The sequence below is a fragment of the Neolamprologus multifasciatus genome, chromosome 8, assembly GCF_963576455.1.
Source record: "Neolamprologus multifasciatus chromosome 8, fNeoMul1.2, whole genome shotgun sequence".
Taxonomy (NCBI): Eukaryota; Metazoa; Chordata; class Actinopteri; order Cichliformes; family Cichlidae; genus Neolamprologus; species Neolamprologus multifasciatus.
In genome coordinates this window covers 3,452,098-3,471,649 of record NC_140446.1, presented here as the reverse complement: position 1 = coordinate 3,471,649, position 19,552 = coordinate 3,452,098, and the positions used below count along the sequence as shown (strand labels likewise).

Genomic DNA, 19,552 nt, shown 5'->3' with positions numbered 1-19,552 from the left:
ACGACAGGAAGGTAAAAGTCTTTAAAATAATCTCATCAGAGACCCCGAGGTCCTGAATCTGCTGCTCTACCAATATATCTGCCTAAAACTTTAAAAATGCTTTTTTAAAAACTTAAAATCAGGACACACAGGCCAGAAGACTGCGAGGTGCTGTCGTCTCCATATTTTAAACAACATGAAGATCTATGACGAGGGGCGAGCTTGTTCTTGAGTTGTGTATTCAGTAATCCGGTTTTTGCTTCGTGCAGTCTAACAGGGATGGAGTCATGCAGAGATGAGCAGCTCCGTTAAAGCTGCCACCGAGTGCATCCTGTAGAAGACGCCGAGCGGCTGACCCAAATTCATCATAATAAACCAAGCGGTGAAGCCGAAGAACTCTTTTCCCAGGCCGTTCTCGAACTGCGGGTGGACTCCAAATGCAGGAATCAGCCACAGCTGAAGAAGAGGGAACATCTCCGTGTTATTCAAATACTGAACATTTTTAAATATTCTTTCAAAACAGGTTCATAAAACAGCAGTACCATGATATTTGAGAGAATGAGGAAAGCGCAGATCTCTTGTCTCACTCTTTTGGCCCAGGGTTTTGTTGCCCCCTGCTCGTGGACAGTAGGGGGCGCAGATATTTTGGCCTCCAGTAGAGATATATCTGTCTTTTTCTTCTCTTGTGCTTTTTTCTTCATCTGTGAAAGAGTTTTAATATAAATATGAAAAAATTTAATGCCTTTCAACACATCAGTAAAATGTACAGGTGCACAAAAAGAACCATTTCATACGGAGCCCCGCAGGGGACATGGGAGAAAAAAAAAATTAAGACGGACTTTTGCGAGATCTCGCAAAACAAACTCGGGATCTCGCAAAAGTTTTAGCCGCATTCTTCGGATGCCGGCTAGAAGCCGACCGGGAGGTCGAGGCACGATGTGCCGGGAAAGCGTTGTTCCTCCCGGCTGTAGTAGATCTCGACCTCCCGTTAGCTTCGAGCTAACGGGAAGCTAACGGGTTAGCTTCGAGCTAACGGGAGGTCGAAGGCCGAAGAATGCGGCTAAAACTTTTGCGAGATGTCGCAAAACTTTTGCGAGATCTCGCAAAACAAACTCGAGATCTCGCAAAAGTTTTAGCCGCATTCTTCGGCCTTCGACCTCCCGTTAGCTCCCGTAAGTCCGTCTTAATTTTTTTTTCTCCCATGTCCCCTGCGGGGCTCCGTAATTTCAGAACATATTAATTAAAAAAAATAAAAAATTGGAAAAAAGGGAAACATCAGATTTCAGAAAAATGTGAGAATGAACACATTCTTCAGAAAAAGAAAAAAAAAAAAACAGAAAAGAAAAGAAAGCAGCAAAAATAATCCCAAAACATGACAGGAAACCAACCCCCCCCCCCCCCCCCCCACAATATTTAAATTAAGATGACATTTGAGAAAACAATTTCAGGAAAGGTTATTTAGGGCAATGTAACAATATTAAAAATGAAACTTCTGAGTTACACCTCGGAGCTACTATATGAAGAAAAAGAATACTTTGAAAATACTGCTCATCTGCTTCTTCTTCTTCTTGATGCTGAGGTGTGGGTGTCTGTGGAGGCCTTCGATGATGAAGATGTTCTGGAGGATGAGCTCCAGCAGACTCAAGAGGGAGTAGGACAGATCCAGTTCCCCCAGAGGGCCATCAGTGCCTATGCCCAAAGCTGCCACCACGGAGAAGTAGGACAGAGCGAGCTGGCCCAGGGCCGCCGCCATCAGGAGGACCACATCCAGCCTACGAGAGGGATTAGGCCCCACTTCGCGTGCCCTCCTCTCTAACCTTTGGACTATTAGCCCGACCAGACAGCAGAGAGACATGATGGGCATGACGACTAAATGATAGCCATAAAATATGAAGAAGGCGGTGAGGCGAAACTCCGGCTGGCTCACATAGACCTGATAGAGAACGAAGGCAGTCGCTCCTGCAGCAAGAACCAGGCCCCCAAACACGAGGCCCAATGTGATCCCACCTGTGCACACAATATAGAGGGTCTTCTTCTCAGTGACGTGGTGATCTGGACCCGTTATGCGGCCCACGTTCTTCCACATCACATAGATCAAGCAGCCTGCCATCAGGTAGTATTCTATGTTGAAGGGGAAAAAGATTTCGAAGCCCTTCCTGAAGGCGAGGCAGGCTGTGCTCGCGTTGCACTGACAGGTTGAATTCCCTGCAGGAAGGAAGAGAACTTTAAATACATTCCTTTTAGTTTCGCGTCCATCTTGCAGCTACATTAGTAAGTCGTATGTCACAGTTGAATAAAGTGAGCTTAACCATACAACCTTAGGATCCTGAGTGAATGTGGAGTAACTACAGTAACTACCTGCTAAGTCTGAGCTGTCCCTATCAGGTGGGATTGTGTCGTCATCGGCGAGGCCGTTCTGTTTTCCCAGCTCAATCTCCACGTGGATGCTGTCCTCTGTCACGGCGTTCAGCCACAGCAGTAGATCAGTGGAGAGGATCATCATCAGTCCAGACCTGCAAACCTAAAGTTAGAAATCTCTTTCTCAAAGTAACAGGTGTATGAAAAAAATGCATGATTTATATAGCAAATTTAGTCATGCGCACCTTGTGATTATCTTGTGTCTGTGAATGCAGTCTTTGGAGTGAGCCCACAGTAAATATGTCTACAAAAAGAACAAAAGTTCGGTTATTCAAAAAGGACACACCTGAAATGACGGCAAGCCTGTTTTCAAGTCAGGGAGGGTGGAGAGGAAAGGTGGAGTTATGTAACAGAAAATAGCCGAAATCTTAACGTGAAAGGGACAAAGATGAGCCCGAGGAAGAGCACCGGACTTAAAGTGAACAACAAAAAACGAGAAGTTTAGTCAAAGCTGTCAAAGCTGCATCCTGCTGGACCCAAAAGCCTTTCCTTATAATAAGGATTATTTTGAACTCAAATTCATGCAAAGCTACTCTAGTAGAGTTCAAGAGTGAAAATATGGAGCTAGAATAAATCTGGTCACAGAAATAATTAGATGATGATTATTAGCAATATCTGCTCACTCACTGGAACAGCTGCAGTCTCCTACAGTCTGTGACTGCACAGTAAATCACACATAAAGTATATTATTACTCTAAAGTTAAACCTAAGGCAAAAGTGCCTTAAATCCACTTCTCCTTTATTCCCTGATAGAAAAGGAAGTCCATCTGCATGTAAGAGAAAATGAGCATAATGTTCACTTGACGTTCATTTCATCACTTTCAGGTCTTAATATCTAATTAACAAGTTCCTAATCTCTGCGTTTGTTGCATATTTGTCACACTTACACGTTTCAGATCAAGCTCATTTTAATATCAGACAAAAATAGCAGTAAGTAAATACAAAGGGTTTAGAGGCAGCTGTGCCCAAAAGTAATTTCGGATGTTTCTTTGTGTTCTGATATCTAAGGACAATGTCATCCAAGTTTATGAAGAGGCTATAAGGAAAATAAATAAGTGATGCGTTTTTGCGATTATAATTCTACATTGTTGTACCTACATCAAATCAATCCAGTCCGTTTTAGCAAATATAAAATATCTTTATAGAAATGTGATGTCATACGTTTCAGTTTCTGCTGTCCCTCTTCACCGGACTTAAAAAAAAATCCGAATAAATAATCTTGAGAACGTGAAACAATTTGGCAAAAAGAAAAAGCTCTGCGCGATTCTAAACAGAGCTGCGTCTTATACCACACTATCAATAACTATAATGTATTATTTTGTGTAATAGAAACAAACAAGGAAAGAACACCGTTGAGATTGTTAAAGAAAGAAAGCTGCAACTGTCAGTAAATATTGCTCAGTAACTCAGTGTAAATATCCTCATCACTTTCCCCTCCTAAAATCCAGACTTCGTTTATGCATTTCCATGCACTTTGTATTTTGAGTGCAATTAATACAATATTAAAGTAATAAAAAATCCACAGCTGCAACATGAAAGATACGCACATCAATAAATTCATAAATTTAGCCCAGTAACTGCCTATCGTGCACATGAAGTGTCATTCCACGAGTACAGTCACTTTCGATATACACCCCGTGAACTGCTGCGCTACTTAAAAGGGATTTTAATGTTTACTTGAGTAAAAAGTCCGAGTACTTTTTCCACTTTGCAGAAGAACTGCGCATCACAAGATTATGTTTCACTTTTTATGAGCTCCACTTTTCACCGCGTTTCGTGAGCTTGAAAACTGGTTTGCGCACCGTTTCTTCCCACTTCTCAACAATCTGACTAAATTTTCAGACTTCCTGTGCCCCCTGGATGTGCTGGGCACCTCCCCGGCATTGATTCACCTGTCGAAACTCCAAAGTCACGTGTCGTGGGCGTTTTGACCCACGCGTCGGAGCGGTGTTTCGAAACACCTGCGCTTCCAAACTCGACCTGTTGTCGAAACGTGAATATCCCATCCCTGTCCATCGCCAAGGACACGGATTTAAGCACCAACAGAAACACCTTCTTTAATTTTGGCTTTACTTTTTCTGGAGAAAAATTGCTTTTTAAATGTTGTCCAGTCGTCCAATATTTGGAATATAATGACTAATCTCACCATTTTTCTTGATTTGGAATCAACAGGTAAGATTGGCTGAAGCGCAGGTGAAATAATGCCTGCTGACCTGTGCTGCCTTGGCCACAGAAATGAGAAAGTCTTAGAAATTTGATCCTTTTACTCAGTTTCTCTTCATCAAATGACTTGAACATCTTTGAATCAGATAATGAAATAAAATATTCATTTTCATGAGATGACTGATTGGTCTAAGTGTAGAAAAGATAAGCACTTTTTTCTGTTTAGCTCCAGCACTTAACTTAACCTGCACCCTCAGTAACAACTTGCACCAGTTCTCCAGCCTTCGGATTTTACCTGCAGAGTGAGAAAAGGAGCCTCCATGAACGGTGAAATGAGCGTTGCAGCAGGCTTACACTCCCTCGTACTCATCAAATAACCGACCCTGAAGACAAACAGCAGCAGGCTGAAGGCAGCAAAGAGCAGGAGAGCCACTGTGACATGAAAGCGCTGTTAGAACATCCAAGCACACCCTGTGAGCAGTCTGCTTTAAAGATCGAAACCGGGAACTTACGGATGACAGGGACCCCCCCGGCGTGGTGGTCTCTGTGCGGGCTTATATCCGGATGTCTCCTGGCCCACAGCAGGTACCAGAACATCCAGATCAGGCTGATCCCCATGAGCACCAGCAGGAACACCTCAGGCTCCTGGTGGCTCAGACACTCAGGGTTGAAGTTTTCGCCGACCACCAGAGCGGTTCCCAGCAGAACCACATTGAGACCCACCAAACCAGAGATTAGACGTCTCCCACTGGGAACCCACAGCAGCACCGGGTCCAGCTCCTGTTCATGAGTCTGATGATGGTCTAAACTCTGGAGCGGTTCATCACTAGTGGGAATTTCAGGTGTCCCACAGACAGTATCCAGCTCCAGGTCTCCAGCATCACGATCCATGCTCATGCTTTTTTCTCTTGTCTACAAAAGACACTTGTTTCCTTTCCTTTCAGCTGAAGTTCAGCGTGGAGACATGCGACAGTCCTCTAATGCGCCTTCCCACGGCTCCCACACGGCTGTAGGTGTGGTCATGATTTTAACACACCTACACAGGAAATGCATCATATTTACTTTGCAAACTGGTCCTTTATTCACCTGCTGAGCAATTCGGACAAAGTTTACTTAATAGAAAGATTAATGAATTATTAATTTAAAAAAACTAACAATCTAATCTAAAGGCTGGCATGTGGTGTTTGTCAGTACACAGCATTACAGAACTGAAATGTATGAAGCTGCCCTCTGCCAGCAAGTAGCAGAGTTTACAAACAAGCCGCAACAGGACCTGACTTACGTGTGTGACGTCATTCTTATCGCTTCGCCGCTTCGAGCGGCTGTAATGGTTGAGTGGGAACGATAACCTGATCAGCTGATTATTTTTATTTTCACTCTTTAATGACACAAAGCTGTCTGCTTGCTGTGTATGGAGGGCCAAAGCATATGCATTATTAAATACACTTTTTAATTCTTTATTTAGACATTAAAAATGTATTAATTAACTCATTAATAAATATTTCAAACCACAAACGGATTTCACAAAAATAATTAAACTCTCCACAAAAAACTAATTTCATAAAGCATTTAAAAAAAAACTGAACTTCAAGATCTTTAAAAACAATTTAAAAAAGAGAAATAAGTAAATGGATTTAAAAATCAAAGATTTATTTGTGACATAAAAAATGGTGAGTCTGCAAATCCATTTCCTCACTGCGTTTTCCTGTCCTGTTAGCTCATGCATTAGATCATATTAACCCTCTGCCAAAGCAAAGAGCAGAGATGACACGAGTACACACATTTCTGGCCTCTTCAAAATCTGATATCTTGATGAATATAAAAAATTAATGCTTTCGAAGCAGGAGTGCTGTAAAGATTTGCAGGGTCGACCAGCACACAGGAAGAAAGTTTGCATTCTTTGTAAAATGCTGGATCATGTACGATTTGTCTGAGACCATGTGTCATCATATGGGGATATTACAATATGGCAACTTTGCACTATGCTGTAGAATAAACCCATTGTCCTCGTATGAGACCACGTCTTTGTGCTCAACGATGATGCCGAGCTCTTATACTTACAAGGTCCAACTAATCTCAAGTAGCAGAAATTAAAAATACAAACAGCAAACGGGGATCTGTAATCGGTCAAAGCGGTGATTTTCACATATATTGCAAGAATCTTAACTTTCCCTCAGCTTTAGGCAGCATTTCAGCATCCAACAGCTCTTTTTTAAATCTTAAATAGCTGATTTAATTCTACTGGAGTCAATGGTTATCATTGGGAGATGAGTGATTTCTCCCATTGACAAAATGTCCAGAGGAACTGAACTTTGGGGCATATCGTTACCTGGAAATTAATTTCAATAAGACTTTTTTTTTTTTAAGTTAGCATTTCTCTGGCATTATTTTCAGCCTTAGCAAGCAGAAAAACAAACAGTGTAAACTATCTACCAATCATCACAGAAATTATTATTCAGCCAGGCATTATTCTTGGGAGTTTGAGAACATAAGCTGAAAAGAAATGCCAGTTAAGCTTGATAGCGGAGTTCTTTGATGTCTGCTGAATATAACTAAAGTTTAGTATTCACATTCACCTCTCTGTACATTAAAATTCAGTATGACTAGTGATCTGTCGATCTGCACATGTATGATCTAATGCAAAATGGAAAAAAATAACAATCATTCATTTATGTAAAAACCTTTACTCCTCTGAAATAAAACTCATGAAACAAGTTATAATTTTTGAATGATTTTTAATTGTGCGTTAAAGCAGAACGACATTAGGAGGTAAAGTAGAGGACGCAGAGTCGAACATGACTGAGGCGTCTCTCCTGCATGAAGTCCAGGTTGCAGGTTTTCCAGTGTGGGTGCCTGATGCCAAAAAGCTAACACCAAGTGCTGTCAAAGCCATAACATCCTCTATGAACATGACATGGAACAGATGCAGGTGTGTCCTTATCACCCAGGAGTCCAAGTTGTCAAGAACAAACAAACCTACAAACACAAATCAATTGAAAATGTAAACATCAGCCAAAATATCAGCAGGGATTTAATAACTTTATGACCGAAAAGTATTTCCACATCATTTATTGTATTGATCTCAACATTCAGGGCCTTTATTGGGACAGTCCCTACAGAGCATACAGAGAAAATGAATAAACTGAACCAATTTCAGCCTTGGTTTTCAATATAAATATACTTTATTAATAACTACGTTTCCCCATGTGTACTTTTGACTGCATATAGGTACTGTAGGTGCAGTTAGTCATTGCAATATACTGAATATTCAATGCGAACATTTAACATACTGTGTCAGAGAGGCTGGGATTAGGTGAACCTGGCTCTTGATGATCATCTATGTCCAGTTTAGAATGAATGTGTGCACTCGTCTAATTAAAACAAATGAACCTAATTCAGCAGCGTGTCATCTCTACTCTTTGCCTTGGCAGATGTTTTAGTTCTATTAACTTTAACTACCAGAAAGGTGTGTGGTAACATCTGGGCAGACAGCATTTTAATCACGAGTTTAAAGGCTGTAGGTTGCCGCCATTGCTCTATATATGTGTATAAATGTAACAGGGCTCAGCGCTTGCTCTGAACGGTGTCAAGCTTTATTTGTGAAGAGCATATTAGCTTACTAAAAACGTACCTATCTAGAACTGCTGGGACGTAATATTTTCATTAGCTAAGGTGATGCTAGTGTTAGCCATGTTAGCATGCTACCTTCTTCAACCGGGGCACACTCGGAGCTTCGCCTCTCCATTTCTCGGCAGAGTCTCGTCATATACTTCTTATCTCCGTGTTGTTCAGAGTGTAAAAGCCGAGACTGAATGCCCTTTATATATGTTTAGCAATACAAAAGTATCGGTACAAAAAAAGCACCTTAACAAAATCCAGGTAGCCAGCCTGAGTCTCTGTAACCAATCAGAGAGCTCCTTCCATCACACACCGTGGCTAATTTGCGTTAGTTTTTCTCGAAGGACCAGAATAGTCAAGGAAGTGAAGTGCTAAATGGAGAAGCTAATCCGATAGTTACTCCCAAAACTGAAATTGAGGGGAGGGATGGCCATTTTGAGTTTGAAAGTAAGTTTCTAAATTTAAAATTTAAATTGTTTTTTTAAAATTAGCTTTTATTGAGAGCTTATGTTTTTTTGTAAAGTCCACTTAAATTATTTATGTATCAATAATTCTTTTTGAAATACTGATATATAGTTATTGTTGTTATTTCGCATTAAATAAATAATACATTACTTTTATGATCTCTAAATAAATAAAATAATAAAATTATTTATTCTGATGCACTTCTGGAGAAATATTTTAAGAATGGGGGATGATGAATGAGCTGAAAAGGCAACATAAAAAAAAGCATTCAAAATTCGATCAAAAAATAAATAAATTGCTGATAATTGCCCCAAAGCCACGTCTCAGTTTTAAGTAATTCTATGCTCGTAATGAGCAATGAGGAAAGGCGGTGTGTAGGATCGTCTGGGCCACGCCCCCTGCTTGACAACCAGCACGCCTGGTGTTCGTCTCCCAGCAACCAGTCAGTTCGCCGCTACGTCCCGTTGCAGGCCGTCCGGACTCCCGGAGTGACGGTTACCTCCACATCCAGGCTTCCATGGAACCGGACTGGGACTGAGCCGAGGTGTTGCCATGAACGACCGGTATCACCGGGCGGCCCGGGACGGCTTCCTGGACGTGCTAAAGGAGGCCACACGGAAGGATCTGAACGCCCCGGACGAGGATGGGATGACACCGACCTTATGGGCCGCTTACCACGGCAACCTGGAGGCGCTCCGGCTCATCGTGAGCAGAGGGTGAGTTCAGAACCACAAGCACCAAAATAGAGAAAAGTACTCTAAAAGTTGTATAAAAATTATATATATGTGAAAGATAGATAGATTAGTTCATGTATTTTGGAAATATGGAAGTCACACATTTAAGATTTTTAATTGTGATTTACAGTATTAAAAATAATGAAATAATTTTAAAAAAAACGACACAATTAAAATATTGAAAACCACTTAAAATAATGGATGGGTGGATGAATATATATCTACTTCATATGATTTTTTATACTTTAATAAAATTCAAAATATTATAGGATATTGTTGTTTTTCTTTCTTGTATTTTAACTACCTCATGGCAATGAGTTGATGCTGAAGCACAGCAGCTAATCATCCATCAGTCTATCTTAAATTAACTATTTTTCCATCCTCATTCTGGTCATTATGTAACTTACCCATGGGCTTCAATTTGTTTCAACTCTTTTTTTTATTTATTTAGCTCCAAATCAAAACAAGGTGAAAACTATAGAATTATTTGACCCCCTACGAGCAAGCTCTTTGGCGACAGTGGGAAGGGAAAACTCCCTTTTAACAGGAAGAAACCGGTAGAAGCAGGCTCAGGGAGGGGCGACCGTTTGGGAGTGAGGGTAGGAAAACAGAACAAAAAACACTGTGGAAGAGAGTTAGATATTAATAATAGCTAATAATTACCTAATGGCTTCAGCAGTAAATCTTACTGCTTCAAGTCTGTTAGCCAAGGTTCACTGCAAAACACCACAGTCTAGTGGCTGAAATTACTATAAATTACTGTAAGAAAAATATGAACAGTTGAAGGAGACATAGTCCCAAATATGAGGTAGTAAATATTTAAAAATGGGTTGCTCATTTGACAAGTTAACAAACCTTACCTGATCACTTCTTGGTCTCCAGGTGTTGATTCCAGACAGATTTCTACCTTTATTAAAGACAGTGACTGTCGATTCAATATATACACAAGAGTGCTGCAACCTTCCACAAAACTCCAGTGTAATCTAAAGTTATTTCTGTATTATACTGGACAAAATGGAGTTAGTTTCTGTACAGTTTACAGAAATATCTAACCACGTAGAACGTTCTTTAGTGTGTGTTTAACTGAGAAAATAAAACTGCTCCAACCCCCATCACTAATCTAATCAGCACTTCAAGAGATGGAGGCTGTACATTTAAACAGCCTAATTGCATACAAAGGTCACTTGTGTGTGGTGGCTATATATTAAATCTGACAGATGAAGCTTGGGCTGATCCGTGACACAGCAGAGCCTTAAATCTGATTGAGCCATTATACACAAGCCATTTTTACACAGCTCAGTTACTGAAACTGACCGGAAGCTCGGAGAAAACAGAGACAATCACGAACAGGTTTTGGGAGTAATGCTATATTCAGGGCAGATAAGTTACAGATAGAGTAAGGTAGAGTATCAGAGAGCACCGTGTGGAGGCTTTAGGGCCTGAACAAAGCAGCGTGTTTGCTTATTGCTCTCTAAGAAGGAGCATATTAACAGCAGGGCGAGGTGCAGTGTGTCATGCAGCTGGCGGCAGCTTTATAAAGCGTGCAGTGAAGTGCAGGGTACTGCAAAGGTCAGAGTGATGGATCGAGTGCATGCGAAGCAGAGACAAGAAAGCTGAGCAGCAGAGCGGGCATTACAACAAGAGCGACGCTGAACACAACAAGAGAGTTTAAGAGTTTAAGAAGCAGGAACAGGAAAGGTCATAAATCTACACTCATCAACCCCACTGACACTGAGCTTACAAAAGAACTGTACTTAAAGGTGGGCAGAATCATTATTTAAAGAACAAATATGGCTCCGATTACAGGCGCAGACCTGACTGTCCTGCCCTGACTGGCCCAGTTTGTGCTATTCAAGCTAAAACAGCATTTAAGCCTAGATGTGAGTTTTTGCATCATTTTTCAGATTTAAACGTTCCAAACAAACACATTTTAATAACATGAGTAAACACAACACGTAGTTTTTAAATAATGATTTTATTTATTAAGGGGGAAAAAGTTATCCAAACCTATGTTGGGCTGTGTGAAAAAGTAATTGTCCCTCTTCTTAAATCACGAGTTGACTGTGATTAACTACATTTTTTGAAAGCTGAGTTCAGTTTCACTGCTACGCCCAGGCTTAAAGGGTTACAAAGCCATTTCTTTGGACAAAGCCAAAGCTTTCACAATGTGACCCTTATTCACAAATGGACAAAATCTGAGTGGCGAACCTTCCCAGGAGTAGTTGTTTTACCACAATTACTCCAAGAACACATCGACGACTCATCCAGGAGGTCAAAAAAGATCCCAGAACAACATCTGAACAACTGCAGGCTCCGCTCACCTCAGTTAAGGTCAGACTTCATAAGAAAGAGAGTGGGCACAAGTGGCCTCCATGGGAGAGTTCCAAGGAGAAAACCACTGCTTCAAAGAAAGAACCCAAAAGCCAATAAAAAAAAAAAATACCCTCAAGACTTTTGGGGATCTAAAGCTGACCCAAAACATACCAGCACAGGCAGCTCTGAATGTCTAAAAAAATGAAGGTTTTGGAGCGACCTGGTCAAAGTCTGGACTTAAGTCTGATTGAGAGGCTTTGGTATAACCTCAAACATGCAGCAAATCCATCAAATGTGACTTAACTTAACTGCTTGTTCCACCCTTGACAGCAAGAAGTGCTCAGAAGTGCAATATACTGGTAATGAGTCTTTCTCATTGTCTTTCTTGGCCCACTCTTCTTTTCAGGATTGTTTTAATTAACCTTGAACCTTGAACCTTAATTAAAACAATCCTGAAAAGAAGAGTGGGCCAAGAAAGACAATGGGAAAGACTCATTACCAGTATATTGCACTTCTTGCTGTCAAGGGTGGAACAAGCAGTTATTAGAATTGGGGAGCAATTACTTTTTCACATTAGACCAGGTAGGTTTAAATAGCTTTTCAGGAATGCAAAAAATGAAGAAATCAGGGAGGGAACAAGGACTCCCTTCCTGATTGTAAAATGCAACACATTTCTATAAAGAAACAAAAAACATGTAGATGGTTATAACATGAATCACATACAGGACTTTCACTCACGAAGCCTGGGCTCAGGCCCCTTTGAGAGTTATAGGTTCATTTATGTTTATTGTCCAGGAATACCTGAGATAGGAACATTTTTAATTCCATGTATTTCTTTATATGTAAAGACTGAGACTAGTCAAGAGACTCTTCACTAAATCAGACACTACAATCAAAGAACTGGAAAGAACATCTTCTGTAGAAAGTCCAGATTTTTGTTTGGTTATATTGTCTTTTGGCTTTTATTTATTTTTTTACTTTATTTTGTTGCCATTCCCATTTTACACAAACATAGAGAAATTTGTTCACTTTATATTTACACTTGATAAATGATAATGATACTGTATTTTTTAACTTGGATGTCTCTCTGCTTTAGCACTACTTTAGTGCACTTTAGTGCTACTACTTTAGCACTTTTAGCACTACGTATTCAGCACTATGTCAAAGCCCCTTTGGAATGCGCTTCTGTTTCTTGGGCCGCTGCAGGTTTGCACACAGATTTGGACGCTTTCTTCTTTTATTCCTTACCCATCAGTCAAAGCTTAGAATGGATGAGAAGCATCTGTGAAGTGCAACGTTCAGGTCTCTCCACAGAGGTTTGTGGGATTGAAGTGTGGATATTTAGAGACTTGTCCTGGAACTGCTCCAGTGTTGTCTCATCTGTTTGCTTTGGGCTGTTGTGCAGCTGTAAGGTGAACCATCCTCTCAGTCTCAGGTCGCTGCACCCTGACATAGAGCTTTCTTCCAAGGACCGTCGCTTCCCTGGCCTTCTCTCAGTTCTGTTTCTTGTCTCTGTTTTGCGGATGCTGCCACTGGCTTACCTTACTGTCAGGATGGTGTTGGCAGATGAAGTGTAGAGCCTGTTGTTCAACAGACACAGACGCTGAATAGTTCAGCACAAAATGCTTTTCCTCATCCTCTCAGAGTCCTTTAAATCCTTTAAGACAAACTCTAAGCAGGTTGTAATGATTTTCAGACATTGCAGTAATGGTGGAAGTCAACTTGCCATTGTTGAAACCGGCCGAGGCACGAGTGCCAGGTCCTGCCAAGCAGCTACCGGGAATGAGACGGTACATATCTAAGCGCCCAGCCCCGGTCACGAAAACCACCAACGCACCACCAGTTGAGGGCCTCAATCACCGGCAGGGAGTGTGGTGAGACAGGCCCCCACACTTGAGGGGGCCTGAGATGTTCCCAGAGAGGTGGAGTCTAAGACCTGACCTGAAAAATAGACACAGACACAAACATGCATTCTCACCCTCATGCACACATATACAAATACGGGGCACTCACCCAACGTGGAGACAAACACAGATGGACACCGTACTCACACTCCCCAAACATGCTCTATACCCCAGGTCCAGGTACCCTGGACCCTGTTACCCTTTTCCCTGAGGTGGAGACAAGCAGACCACCCCCAGTCCTGCAATAGCAGGGAGGCCCTGCATCCCAGACTCTGACCAGACGGCCAACTTCCCCTCCCAGCTCCCCGCTCCTATGGCGAATAGAGAAGGGGTGAAGACCCCTTACCTCCCTCTGCCTGCTCATATGTGGTGTTGCTGCATGCTGTTCTCAAGTGCATTTAAAACACAGGAAGGGCATGATGCTTTCTGCCAGAGAGCAGCTGGTGTCAGCACGCCCCAAATGTCCATAATGATTGTCATGAGTTGTCATTGTCTGTAAAATGGGACAGTTATTGTTCAGTTCCCAGTATTACTGCTGCTGTGTGAGAGCACCAATGACAAATGACACCAAGAAGACAAAACATGTTGTATTAACTGCCAAGATGTGAATGGGTTCTACGTTCTGAACTAGTGGTACCTGTTTGGAGATGAAACCTGACTCTTCTTTAAGGGATTTTCCCATTTGGGTGGTTTTTCTATTATGCTTTTCTGATACTTGTGACTGCTTGCTTCAAAAGACAAGCCAAGGAATATGATCTCTCCAGCATTTGCAGGCTAAACCCCTGTCCCAGTAGGACATACCCAGAACTCCTCACCCAGGAAGCATCCCTGTCAGATTCCTCAAGTGGCTCATTTTGATGCAGCGGAGTATCAGCTGTACTCTGAGCTTCTCTATAATGACTGACCCCGTCACCCTTTATCAGTCTCTGTGATTGTTGTGGAGGAATTCTGGCCCACACTTCTTTTTTGTACCCCGCCTCTCGCCCCATAACAGCTGGGATAGGCTCCAGCGCCCCCCGTGACCCTGAAAAGGATAAGCGGAGGCGAATGGATGGATGGACTTCTTTTTTATTACTTTTTGAGCTTTTCACCTGTGATAGATAATTATTAAGTGAAGATGGAGACAAAAAGACGTGGAGCAGCAGCAGTCAACCTTCTCAACTATGAGCTAAAACCGGCACCCTGACCTGACCTGTGCTTCTTTTCAATGTTGCTTCAGTACATTGACGTATGCAGACACTCATTTATGCACAGCTCTTTTAAGGTCCTGCCACAGCATTCAGTGGGGTTGAGGTCTGGACTTTGCAGCATCTCCATTCGTTTCTTTTTTTAGTGATTCTGCTGTAACTTGCTGCTGTGCTTGGGTTGGCCTTGTTCCATGACCCAGTGTGGGTCAAGATTTAGCTGTTGGATAGATGGACTCACATTTGACTCTACAATACGTTGGTATAGATAGGAGCTAATGGCCGATTCAGGCACTGTGAGGTACAAAACAAGCTCAAATCATCACCCCTCCACCATCGTGCTTACACTTGCTCATATGATGTGATTGGCTGGAGTCCACATGACTCTACCTTAGTATAGTTGTCTTTTCTGTCTAAACTTGATAAAAAACATGGTTTTAAAATGAAACTGTGCTGGTGTAACTTCAGCATTTGCTGGACTTCCTTAGACTTTGTAGCAAGGGAAAGTTTGTGTAGCAGAATTGTCTTTTCCTGTCCTTTCAGACAAGTTAAAATATTCTCAGATAAAGTAGAAATGTGTGTTTTAAATCCTGACTTCGGGATGTGGAAACCAGTGAGGGACGATGACTGTGATGGTCCAGACAAGAAAGTTAACAAAGCAAACAATCTACATAGATCTATGCAAAGAAACAAGAAGTGGATGTTGTGTCAGCTGTGTGTGCAATGATTTAGTTACCAAATTAGATGACAAAGAAATTAATTTTTTATTAACAGTAGAGACCAGGAGAGGTCTGACTGGTCCATGGAAACATCAACATCTGTCCATCAGCAGGAACCAGTCGTGAGTGGTTGATAAAAACATGTTTCAGCCATGTTTGCTGGGCTGTTTCTAGGAAACATTGTTGTCATCTCTGACTTACTGCTTCAGACAGTCCAGTTGCTATTTTGAGTTACTTAAGTGGGATTCTTCCTGTGCGTTGACTGATATAGATTTCTCAGTTTTGTTATGTAATCGGTCTTTCTGGCAGGTAAATAAACACCCACACGGTTCGTCTCAGATATACGTGATTTCAAGTCCACACTCGTTCTCTCAGGGTGCAGCACCGCAGACGTGAACTGAAATCAGGGTTGGTGCCAGTAAAGGTGGTGACCCTGCCGTGGTGTGTGGTAACACTCGCTGGGTGTCCGTGAAAAAAAGAGTCTGGGTGTGGGAGATGAATAATGCAGAGTCGCCTCTGTCATGTTTAACCTGCTGCGCTTCAATTATTGATCAGGACCCGGCCGTGTGGGAGGAGGGAAAACAGGAAGAGGAGGAGAGTTTACAGCAGATTAACACGAGTTGCCGTTGCAGCAGCTGCAGGAGGTGGAGTTGCTGTTGTTGTTGCTCTACATTAGAGTTGTGCTTTTCAGATGCTTCACTAATATCTATATGACAGCTGTTTTCCAGCGAAATACTGATACAGACGTAAATATGTGTCTTCCATATGCACAGTTACACTGGTGGATGCTCATAAAAACACCAGGTGTATGCGAGTAGTCAAACTCCTTTAAACACTTGGTTTCAGCCTGTATTTTTTTACGCATGGCTCTTTATGATGTCATAAAGAGGTGATATCCGTAATATGGTCATCTTTGGTGGAAATGGATGGAACCTGTTCTAGAGTGGGCACCAAATAAAGTTAGAAGCTGTCTAAGTGTGTAAACTTTGTGTATAAATTCAACATGGCGTCTCCTCTGTTGACTTCTAGAGGTGACCCGGACAAATGCGACATTTGGGGGAACACGCCGCTCCACCTGGCAGCTGCCAACGGCCACCATAACTGCCTGTCCTTCCTGGTGGCTTTCGGTGCCAACGTGTGGTGTCTCGACAACGACTACCACACACCGCTGGACATGGCTGCCACCAAGGGCCACATGGACTGCGTTCGCTACCTGGACTCCATCGCCGCCAAGCAGATTACCATCAACCCAAAGCTGGTCAGCAAGCTCAAGGATCGGGCGTTTCGCGCCGCGGAGCGCCGGATCAAAGAGTGCGCAAAGCTGCAGAAGAAACACCATGAACGCATGTCGAGGAAGTTCATGAAGGAGTCTGCGGCCTTAGACAACTTGGACGCTATTAGCTTTTCTAGCTACACCAGCAGCAGCACTCTGAGCCGCAAGTTCAACACTGTCACCACCAACATGCCATACTCGCAGGTGGTTGGTTTTGTGTTCAAAAGCCCTGATTTAGCATTAGCTTCTGCTTTACTGAGCAGGGAACATTTTAGCTAGTATTTAAAGCTCTACCTTAGATCAATAACTGTCCCTGGACGCAGTTGCAGTTGATGGTCAGCCTTTTAACCCCCACAACCTTTTAGTCTTAGTCATTTGAAAACAACGTACTTAGCTTCCCAAATTGCACTGTTAAGCTTTTTATTTTTAAAAGAAGATCTATTATCAGCTCCATGTTTTCACTTTTATACTCTACTGGAGTAACTTTGCGTGAATCCCAATTCAAAACAACCTTTATTTATCTTTTGCTGTGCTTTAATGCAACCCCTGTCAGAAGAAACAAAACTTTTAAAGCTAACTTTCCCCAATTGACTAGCCAATTGTAAAGAGAGATTTCAGCGGGAGGGTGGGTGACTATCACAGTAGTAAAAAACGTTGCAGGACTTTGCCTCTGTTTGAGTTTGACATTTACAGTAATTATTTACATCATCTGAAAGACCCCTGGGTGATCCACAGTGTCTGATTTGTCACTTTCAGGCCACCCTGCATTCGACAGCCAAGGGCAAGGCCAAGATACAGAAGAAGCTCGAGAAAAAGAAGCAGGTCGACGGTACGTTCAAGATCTACGAAGATGGGAGGAAAAGCGTGCGCTCGCTGTCTGGCCTGCAGCTAGGCAATGACGTGATGTTCCTCAAACAGGGCACCTACACCAACCCCAGAGAGCGGTCGCGGCTCAACATCCGCGATATGTTTCCCCGTGACATTGACGACGATGCTGACACCATCTCCCGTGCCATGAGCGACCCAGGCCTCCACGAGGCGGCTTATTCCGAGGTCAGCGCAGACTCCGGGCGTGACTCGCTGTTCACTCGACCGGGGCTCGGGACCATGGTTTTCAGGAGGAACTATATGAGCGGAGGCATGTTTGGAATTGGGGTAGAGGAAAGTGTTGCAGGGAGTGAACCTGTGGGGAGAGCGCCTAACGTCCGACTGCGTGGAAAACTGCCTCGACACTTGCCCAGCTTCGATGAGGATAGTATCGGCAGCGCTTTGAGCCTGCAAGAAAGAAATCTGCAGGAGCTGCCCTGGGAGGAGACTGAGCTTGGGCTGGATGAGGACATGGAGCCAGAGAACAATCCTCTGGAGACTTTCCTGGCCTCTCAGAGTCTCAGTGAGTTCATGCCCATATTCAGGAGGGAGAAGATCGACTTGGAAGCTCTGTTGCTATGCTCTGATACAGACCTCACCAGTATCCACATCCCTTTAGGGCCCAGGAAAAAACTGTTGGATGCCTGTAAGAGACGTTTGGATACTCTGGATGAACCAGAGGCCATTGAAGATACTGAGCTGTGAAGCTCAGTATCGCCCATATGTCTGAAATCAGGACCACAGCTCTGTGAATTGAATGCAATTTGCTGCTCGAAATACAAAATAGCAAAAAGAAATATAGAAAATATTTTGTGCAGTATTAATAAAATGTCCGAGCTTTTAATGATAGCAGTTCTCTAAGTTGTGCATTTTTCTTTATATTTTCACCCCAGATCAACCTCAGCAGAAAACAGCATTTTTATGCCTGAACAGCACCATCTAGTGGTGACTTATCATATCAATTTAAAATTGAAATCTATGGGCCTGTAAGAAATATTAGTTTCATTACACATTACAGTTCTACGTAATTTTATTTTACCTAATTATTCATGTAATTGAATAAGAAGATGTATATGCAGTGATGCTGCACAGTCGGTGGAGTAGTGACAATTTCACGGGAAAGCTGCGACACCTGTATGTACCTAAACCTCAACCCTAATATGTGTGTTTTTTTTATTGTACACTTTTCTTACATTTAAATGTTATTTTACCTCATGGCACATATGCAGCGGTGACTGAACAGTATATTTGTGATGTATGAATGTAGCCGCAGACGGAGTGACAAACAGTGTTGCAACAGTAAAACAATGAGGTGTCAGAGCGGTGCTAGATAACGCCGCTATCTCAGGTTACTGCAGGAGCTATTTGGTTACGCTGAAGGTCCGCTGCCGGCTGCACTCCACAGTACGACTGTGCATGAATGTACCTTTTTATGTTGGCAAAGAACTTTTTGTAACGATGCACTCACAAACGTTATTATCTTTTCGTAAAATAAAGGGGAAATTCTTATTGCGTTGTGCTTGAATTTATTCAGTGTTAATGAGTTTATTATCTCAGGAACTCTGTCAAGTTGATCATTATGCGGCACATATAAAACTTCTGTTAAAACAGCTGATAGAGGAAGTCTCTATCAGTCCATCTCTGCTGAAGTTTGTCGTTTTGTTTCTTTATGTTGTAGCCTCGTGTCTCTTTGCAACACTAACATTTTTAAGTAATATGACTTATCGTTGTGGATGCATTGAGCTACTTTCTTGCTGTTCTTTATGCATTCTTGGTTGCTTTCTATCTTTGTGTAGCCACTTTGTCTGCACTGTATCTTCATGATATCTCTTTGTAGTTCCTCTGTCTTTCTTCATTGTAAATCTGTGTCTTTGGTAGCTGTCCAGCACCTCTTTTTAGTCACTTCTTGTCTGTA

General features: G+C 42.3%; 2 protein-coding genes across 3 annotated transcripts; one reads left to right on the top strand and one right to left on the bottom strand.

Annotated features, from left to right (window-relative positions):
* Nucleotides 1-89: 89 nt before the first annotated feature.
* LOC146512215 (proton channel OTOP3-like) lies at nt 90-5,568 on the bottom strand. The gene is made up of 7 exons (XM_085170508.1): nt 5,073-5,568; nt 4,856-4,992; nt 2,583-2,641; nt 2,338-2,492; nt 1,514-2,184; nt 522-680; nt 90-435 (listed from the first exon to the last, which is right to left on the bottom strand). The coding sequence occupies exons 1-7, from the start codon at nt 5,455-5,457 to the stop codon at nt 265-267; spliced, it is 1,737 nt and encodes a 578-aa protein (XP_085026634.1). The 5' UTR covers nt 5,458-5,568; the 3' UTR covers nt 90-264.
* A 3,535-nt stretch (nt 5,569-9,103) lies between these two features.
* Nucleotides 9,104-18,486, top strand: ush1gb (Usher syndrome 1Gb (autosomal recessive)). 2 transcript variants are annotated; one of them, XM_085170518.1, is made up of 3 exons: nt 9,104-9,359; nt 16,527-16,977; nt 17,527-18,486. In XM_085170518.1, exons 1-3 carry the CDS (start codon nt 9,196-9,198, stop codon nt 18,340-18,342), a joined length of 1,431 nt encoding a protein of 476 aa, XP_085026644.1. In that variant the 5' UTR covers nt 9,104-9,195; the 3' UTR covers nt 18,343-18,486. The 2 variants fall into 2 exon arrangements, with proteins under 2 accessions (XP_085026644.1, XP_085026645.1); XM_085170519.1 differs by having other exon boundaries at nt 9,107-9,359; nt 16,527-16,974.
* Nucleotides 18,487-19,552: the final 1,066 nt, after the last annotated feature.